Below are 7,527 nucleotides of genomic sequence, written 5' to 3'. Positions count from 1 at the left end.
TCGACTTTCGGGTACTTACAGAAAAACTACTAATAAATTAGGACTTAAAAAAAATGCATTTTTAATACTCCGACAAATCAAGCTGCTATCAGCACCACAATCATACTGAAATTAAAAGAAAAATATTAGTTGTATCACGTTAATTTAACCTTAAAAAGTTGAATAGATTAAAAAATAATCATCTCTAGAAATTACATTATTCCCTAACAGAATAACTTGTACTATCTGTACCAGATATCTTTTCACCTCTCATTTGTAACATCATATAGGCAAAACCGGAATAATTATCAATAGTATTACTCACCCATACAAATAGAAAAAGAATGATAGAAGATAGAACGCAAGTTTTATCCAGCCTTCTCTTTGACATATGGTCAGAACATCTGCATTCATTATACTTGTCGGATCATATAAGCCAGGCCCAGACATTACTGGCCTTGTTCTATATCTGAAAATAAAAATTTATAGAAGTCAACAACAAAAAACAAAGTCAAAATTGGCTATAATTACATTAAAGGGACTGATCGAGTATTGTTTATAAGGAAGTTATTATTGCTTTAGATGTCACACATTTTAGTGGTTAACTAATAAAGGATTGAAATTATAAAGTACATCATTTATTTCTCATCTCCAGTTAATAATTAAAAATAGCCTGATGTGTTGTGATAAGATGGTGACAAGCATAAAACATTTTTTATTGTCTTAAAGATTGTTATTACACTAAAGAAATATATTACAACTGTAATTTTATACTTGTAATGTAAGGCGCATGGACATTGTTTCTATTGTCGATGACTTAATTAAATAGAAATTACTCATTCTTCCATCAAATTAACATAACCTAACTCACCTGTGAATGTGATAAAGAATTAATGGTACGTTAAGAAATAATGAAAACCATTCTCCAGAAAGCAAGAATAACAAGTTAATTAACAGATGTAACAAATATTCAGGTAGCACCAACTGGAAAAGAACAAATAAACACATTATTACAGTTCATACTATACCGCCATAAAGATGTCGAGATTTCCATTAAATATACTAACGGGATTAAGACTATTGCACTGGTCTATTGGATTCTTATAGTCAGTTTTTAATTCATCAAACGCTATTACGTGAAATATAGAGAAAAATATAAGAAAAGCGTCGACAATTAACGCTATAATATAAGAAAACGCTGGAAAACTAAACGCCATTTTGACAAAAACAAAAGTGACAGTCAAATGAATGAAATAAGAAATAATCAAAAAATATGCAAAAATGACATGACTGTCAACTGTCAACTACTAGAACTAGGGTCAGTGACAGATTCACGTGCTTTCGGTCCACCGAGAAAAAAAACAAATGAAACCACTTTTCATTGATAAGGGAGATGTTATCTAGGCAATGTTTAATTTTATAAACATTATACATATGTTGAATCGTTTTTTCAACAATCATGAGTTTTCAAATTATTGGTGAAATTGTAAAAAGTAAATTAAATAATTATTTCGAAATTATGATTAAATTAATTATAATTTCGACGTGAATGGATTATAAGTATTAATTAAAAACTTTATTATGTTTTTAATATTCTTACATTTGGCTGAAAGCGTACTTATTGATCACTGTCACAACAACTTGAAGAAATGACAAATAAAATTCCTCCAAGTCATATGAAATGTTGACGTATAACTCTACTAAATTTAAAAGTTTTAATAAAGTAACGTGTTCAAATTAATTTGAAACACCTGTAAAATGTTTATGTTATAATAATTTTTATAGGATTAGAATTTTGGTGTAATTTAAAGCTATAATGTTATTTTGGCTGATTTATGGGTTAATTAATGGATAACTATTAACTGTAATGTAAAGAATAACATCAACATAATCAAAAGAAGTGGTTTCTACCTTAGATAACAATGAAAAGTGTGTGGTTTGTAGTTTTAAGTGCATTAGCAGTAGGAAACTGTATTGAACATGATTTTAAAGGTTTTGACGATAGCATACTATTTGGAATAAATTGGCCTGGAGCAAATGATGGGCTAGATGAAACAATTGAAAAGGCTAATAAGCCTAAGGTGAATCATTTTGTTTTGACTTTGTTATTTTAAGACTTGGAATACATCTACTTGGGAAATTTATTCGAGTTTTGTATATTTCCAGCCAAAGGAAATAATTCAAGTGACAACATCGCAAAAAGAGAAATATGAATGTCATTTGCCAGAAGTTCAGTCAAATGAGGCCATGGATATTGCTGAGTATGATGGGCCTTCACCAATAAGTCTATTAAACCCACTATTTACACAAAAAGTCTGTTCATACAGATTGGATAGTTACTGGAGTTATGAAATATGCCATGGCAGGTACATCAAGCAGTATCATGAAGAAAGAGATGGTAAATAATTAATTAAATTAAACACATCATTAATTCAGTACTTCTATAAGGCTGGTTTATAGAGAAGACTTGACCAGGAATATACAAATGCTAGACATATTGTGGAAAATTTTTGAACTACTTTTTTTGAGCACATCAATTAAAATGTAATTTAATAAATAAGTTAATGAATACTGACCCTTAGCCCAAGATTTCACATCCTTAGTTAGGTTGTACATAATTTTTACATATACCAGTTGCTTTTGACTTTGTCTTGGAATTATAAAAAATCTAGTAAAAAATATAGCCTATGTCACCTGGGGAAAGTGTAGCTTCGCAAAAGTGAAAAAAAACAAACAAATCTTTTCTCTGTAAAATATATATACAGATTTAAATTAGTAGAACATCAAAACATAGAGACCCATTTTTGGAGGCAAAGACCTCGTACAGGTTTTTGCTTCACTTTACCTAAGTTTTTTGTAGTAAAAATATCACCCACACTTGATTAAAGTCTTAATTGCTATTTTAATATATTATTCGTACATATTTTCAGGAAAACAGGTGAAAACTCAAGAATTTTATCTAGGCATGTGGAGTTTAGAGAACCAAATGAAATTAATGTCAGATTTGAAATCAGCTAAAGAAACTAAAGTACCACTAAAGACTACAAAAGTTGAACGAATGGATTTACCATGTGTTGAACTGGTAATGGATGGAGGTAATCTTGATCATAAAACCATAAAAAACATGTTTTTTTTCTTCGGTTTTCATATAATGTTTAATGTTTACTAACATTTTTGCGTTATTAAGGTTTACATATGAATGTCATCCGATTTAAATTTCTGAGTTTATTTCTTCCGTAATGCATAAATAATTTTAACTAACAGTCCAGTGTTTGGCATAGCTTTTTACCATCTTAAAAATTATTAAAGTATTTAATGTCTAGATAACAAAATATGGACAACATTCAGAGTGTTTTAACAATGTAAAAACATATCCTTAATTTAGAGCTTGAATTAAGTAAACAGTAAAATTGTATTTAAAATTTTAGCATAAACTGTGGATTGCCTATGGTTAAGGGTTTTTATTTAAATTATAGGTTCACCACATTTATTGAAACTCTATGATTTCAGGTACGATATGCGATCTAAATGACAAACCTCGGGTTACTAGAGTTTTATATGTCTGCTACAGCCATGGAAAACACGAAGTATACTCCTTCAAGGAGACAGCTACTTGCGAATATGAAATCATAATCTTATCCCCACTACTCTGTGAACATCCACAGTTTAAACCGAAAGATGTCAGCGAGAACGAAATCAACTGCTATCCACTTTTAGGAGCACCGAAAAAACCTGCAGATTTGATGAAAATGGAATTTGATGATATGAAGTTCCGTTATGACACTCTGAAGATATCTAATAAAGTAAGTGTTTTATGTAATTTAAGTGTCACTTAAGGTTTTATGTGTAGATTTGTTTTTCCAAAGTATGTTTAGTATTGTTTGAGTGCATGACATCTTTGATTAATCTTAAGTAGAACTCAATGCATTTGAAATTGTTTTATTTTACAATAGTAGTGTTTTCATACTGAATAATCAGTTACTATTTTTTTTAATTAACATAAACAATGTAGTTTTTGTTTATATCAAAATGTGGCAAACAAGCAAACGGCGACCTGGTTACGCCGAAATAGCGAGGTGACCGTTGCCCATAGACATCTGCAAATGCAGATGCATTGCCTACCATCATCAACGGAGAAGGGGACGCACAGAAAGAGGATATTTCTCCTTCCCATGCGTCCCCTCTTCTGCCATATTTACTACCCCTTACCGTCCTTTCCTAATAAGAAAAGGGTGGGAAAGGAAAGAGGACTAAAATTAGGCCTCCGGTTGAGGTTGATTTTTTTTTATAACTAAAGGATGTTGACTAATTAAATAATTAGTTTATTTTTACACAGTTTTGGCAAAAGTTTTAGAATCTAAAAGTGTAATTTGATTTATATAAATTAATTTTTAAACTTTAAGTTACATGTTTCTTTAATAATTGTAGTATGCAATTTTTTATTTTTTTTTATTTTTTCAATAATAGCATGAAAACATTAGTTTTAATGGGTTGATCATATTTGCGGTGTACGTTTTAAATAAGAATGTAGGGGTCAAAGACCTCAATCTGTCAAAAGAACAGACTAACAAAAATATTTTAAAAAGTTTTTTTTTAATTTTTTGTACCTTTTTTATGCCATTAAATAGAGTATTACTTGTGTTAGTATGTTTTGTTGTCTATGATTTTATTTGTGTTTTGTATTCTTGTGTATTCTAGTAGTATGTAGTTGCTTAAATAATATTCCTGTTGGCATATTGTTCAGGATGAGGATTCTAAGGATATCGTTGCTGTATTGAAAGTTGAGAAAATTGATAAGGTAATATTTAGTGCATGGTTTTTTATATTACTATATTATGTGTTAATGATTGGATCTGAGTTTGACGTTGTTTAACAAATAAGGCTACTATTTAGCTCTATTGAGCGGATCTATTTGCCCAGTTTTAATGTCCAAAGAGTTCTTATAACATTCTGATTTATTTATAACTAGCTGTCTCCTGCAACTTCGTCCAAGCGGAAAAAAAAAACGTAATAAGTTGCCTATGTGTTTTTTTCAGACTATGTCCTACATCTGTGCCAAATTTTATCAAGATTTGTTGATTCCGGAGATACCTTCAAACATCCATCCATCTAAATATTCGCATTTATTATAAATTAATAAGATTACGACCTGCTTAGTTAACCAACAGTTCCACGTAATTATTTTTGACATAAAAAGTTAAAAATTAATTTTCAATATTAAAGAAATAAATGTAATAAATACTTATTTAATACTGTAATTTGTATGTTAATCTCCAATTTTCAATGTCAGTGTAATGGTCTATAATATTAAAACGGGCGCGTGTAGTCATCTGTCCTATTCTGAATTAATAAATTTTCTAAAGCGTTCTGTGTGTACTTGTGGTAACAGTTTTAATTTGCCATTATTTCTCAGGATGGTGAGACTCATCTCAAGTTTGAGTTGCATCCTCTCAATGAGGATGAGCTCACCAGCGAAGGGAAGGCGAGTCACGTGACGCACGCGCCAGCACCGGAGAGACTCCTGCCTACTGTAATGGACGACTCGCCAGTTAGAGCCTTTCTTAACGGCGAGAATTGCTTGATAGGAGTAAGTTGTTTTCTATTTGTTATTTAAAATTGATATTAACCGACATTACGATTTTGATGAAATATAGATTTTATTGGTAAATTTCTTTCTAGATCATTCTATCTATAATCTTCTAGGTCATTGACTAATATCAAAAACAAGAGATGGAGTCTCTAAACTTTTCCTTTTTTTGTTGTGAAATATTTTCAAAGCGTCATGTTAAATAGACTGTAATACTTAGTAATTTTGCTATATGATATACTAGCTGTCGCCCGCGACTTCGTCTGCGCGGAATTAGAAAAAAACTTTACTTGTAGCCTATGTGTTCTTCCTGACTATGCTCTACATCTGTGCCAAATTTCATCAAAATAGGTTGAGCCGTTCCGGAGATACCTTCAAACAAATTTCCATCCATCCAAACATTCGTATTTATTATTAAGATGTACATTTTTTTAAATGTTATCAAGAGTCGAATATTATTAGGCTCTAGTATTTTATTTAATATAACAGGGTACCGGTTGGTGGAAATACGAATTTTGTTACGGAGAACACGTGATACAGTATCATGTGGACAGAACTGGAGAGAAGACAACATTACTACTCGGGAAATTCAATGAGGAGGCACATCTTGAATGGATCAAGGAGAATAGAGGCAAAGCGCCTAAACCAGTTGGTATGTCTTTGGGTAATATTTTATTATTTAAACCAGCAAAGATTTTTATTAGCATCTTTTATTTATGATCCAAAGTTTTGATCATTTGTCTAAAGGCGAATAGCGAAGCGACCGCTGCCCATAGACACGCACAATTGCAGATGTAGATCCTTTGCTATGCATCAAAACGCACTCCCTTTCCCATCCTTTCCCTATAAGAAAAAGGTGGGAAGGAAAAGGGGTCTAAAATTAGGCCTCCAGAACGCACACTTATCAGACAAAACGCGGAATTACTTCCATGGATCTATTTATGAGATTGTTGTATAGTTTTTAGTAAAGCGTTTGATCAGGTCCACCATGATGTTTATCAATTATACGACGACATTATATATACTAGCATTTGTTATCTACAATGTGATTATAGTTAGAAACATAGAAAATACACATTTAATAGCTTATGTAATTACAAGTATCATGTAAGGTATAATTTTGGTCTGGAGTCCCCCAAGGATCATAAATAGGTCCCATACTTTATTAAATCAAATTTGTAATTTTTAGATGTACGTACTTCTGTCACACATTTCTATTCCGGGGGTGATGTTTGCGATAAAACTGATAAGCCTAGGCAGACTGAAGTGAAATTAAAATGTCTAGAGAATTCTTCGAGTCCGGCACAAGTGTCTCTTTACCTTCTAGAGCCGAGGACATGTCACTATATACTTGGTGTTGAATCACCTATTATATGTGACATTCTGCCTTTTGCGGATGAAAACGGTCTCATAAAATCCACGAAGATCAAATCAGAAGAGTCCAAAATCAAAGAAACAAACAAGATAACTGAAGATAGTGATGTGAAGGATAAAGTTGTCGATAAGTTTGGTTATGATTAGATAATAAATTATTTTATTTGAAAACGATTTTTTGTATAATTTCATCTTGCAGTATATACCCTTATAATTTTAAAACAACAACATAAGTCAAGCCCGTAACATAGATGGGTAGGCAGAGACCACTCACCTTCATTTACCTCTCTCTACATTCATACATCTATGTATACATGCAGGTTAGTCTCTGGTGCTCTTAATCTCTTAATTTTGAAAGGTTTGTAAGAAGGGTCTTTCGTCCAATGTCAATATGTTCCTTATTATTGAATTTTAAATACATTCCATCCATTCAATTTTACCGTGGACTTTTTTTTGCTAAAATATCATCACAAAAATATTGAGGTTCCTCTTATTTTCTTTGCCAAAAAAAAAAAAACAGGTAACAAAATGTTTTGTATATCAATAAAAAGTTAATCTAAAAGGTTAAGGTTCAAATAAAAATCACA

At 31.2% G+C, this 7,527-nt stretch overlaps 2 protein-coding genes across 3 annotated transcripts; one reads left to right on the top strand and one right to left on the bottom strand.

Annotated features, from left to right (window-relative positions):
- Positions 1 to 1,222, bottom strand: LOC106719489 (protein cornichon). Its single transcript, XM_014513835.2, has 4 exons — positions 1,047 to 1,222; positions 851 to 963; positions 305 to 448; positions 1 to 105 (listed from the first exon to the last, which is right to left on the bottom strand). The coding sequence occupies exons 1-4, from the start codon at positions 1,194 to 1,196 to the stop codon at positions 78 to 80; spliced, it is 435 nt and encodes a 144-aa protein (XP_014369321.1). The 5' UTR covers positions 1,197 to 1,222; the 3' UTR covers positions 1 to 77.
- Positions 1,223 to 1,772: 550 nt separating this feature from the next.
- On the top strand, positions 1,773 to 7,108 carry LOC106719426 (endoplasmic reticulum lectin 1). Of its 2 annotated transcripts, XM_045678564.1 has the most exons (8): positions 1,773 to 2,060; positions 2,146 to 2,377; positions 2,910 to 3,074; positions 3,490 to 3,782; positions 4,724 to 4,777; positions 5,393 to 5,566; positions 6,056 to 6,218; positions 6,756 to 7,108. In XM_045678564.1, the coding sequence occupies exons 1-8, from the start codon at positions 1,902 to 1,904 to the stop codon at positions 7,085 to 7,087; spliced, it is 1,572 nt and encodes a 523-aa protein (XP_045534520.1). In that variant the 5' UTR covers positions 1,773 to 1,901; the 3' UTR covers positions 7,088 to 7,108. The 2 variants fall into 2 exon arrangements, with proteins under 2 accessions (XP_045534520.1, XP_045534521.1); XM_045678565.1 differs by lacking the exon at positions 4,724 to 4,777.
- Positions 7,109 to 7,527: the final 419 nt, after the last annotated feature.

Source organism: Papilio machaon, chromosome 7 (genome assembly GCF_912999745.1).
Source record: "Papilio machaon chromosome 7, ilPapMach1.1, whole genome shotgun sequence".
Classification (NCBI taxonomy): domain Eukaryota; kingdom Metazoa; phylum Arthropoda; class Insecta; order Lepidoptera; family Papilionidae; genus Papilio; species Papilio machaon.
This window is presented reverse-complemented; position numbering and strand designations above follow the sequence as displayed.

Coding starts and splice junctions, on each gene's coding strand:
- LOC106719489 (XM_014513835.2), bottom strand. CDS start 1,196: ATGGCGTTTAGTTTTCCAGCGTTTTCTTATATTATAGCGTTAATTGTC. Junction 964..1,046: donor AGTGCAATAGTCTTAATCCC/GTTAGTATATTT, acceptor GTTCTTTTCCAG/TTGGTGCTACCTGAATATTT. Junction 449..850: donor ATTCTTTATCACATTCACAG/GTGAGTTAGGTT, acceptor TTTTATTTTCAG/ATATAGAACAAGGCCAGTAA.
- LOC106719426 (XM_045678564.1), top strand. CDS start 1,902: ATGAAAAGTGTGTGGTTTGTAGTTTTAAGTGCATTAGCAGTAGGAAAC. Junction 4,778..5,392: donor AAGTTGAGAAAATTGATAAG/GTAATATTTAGT, acceptor ATTATTTCTCAG/GATGGTGAGACTCATCTCAA. Junction 6,219..6,755: donor CAAAGCGCCTAAACCAGTTG/GTATGTCTTTGG, acceptor TGTAATTTTTAG/ATGTACGTACTTCTGTCACA.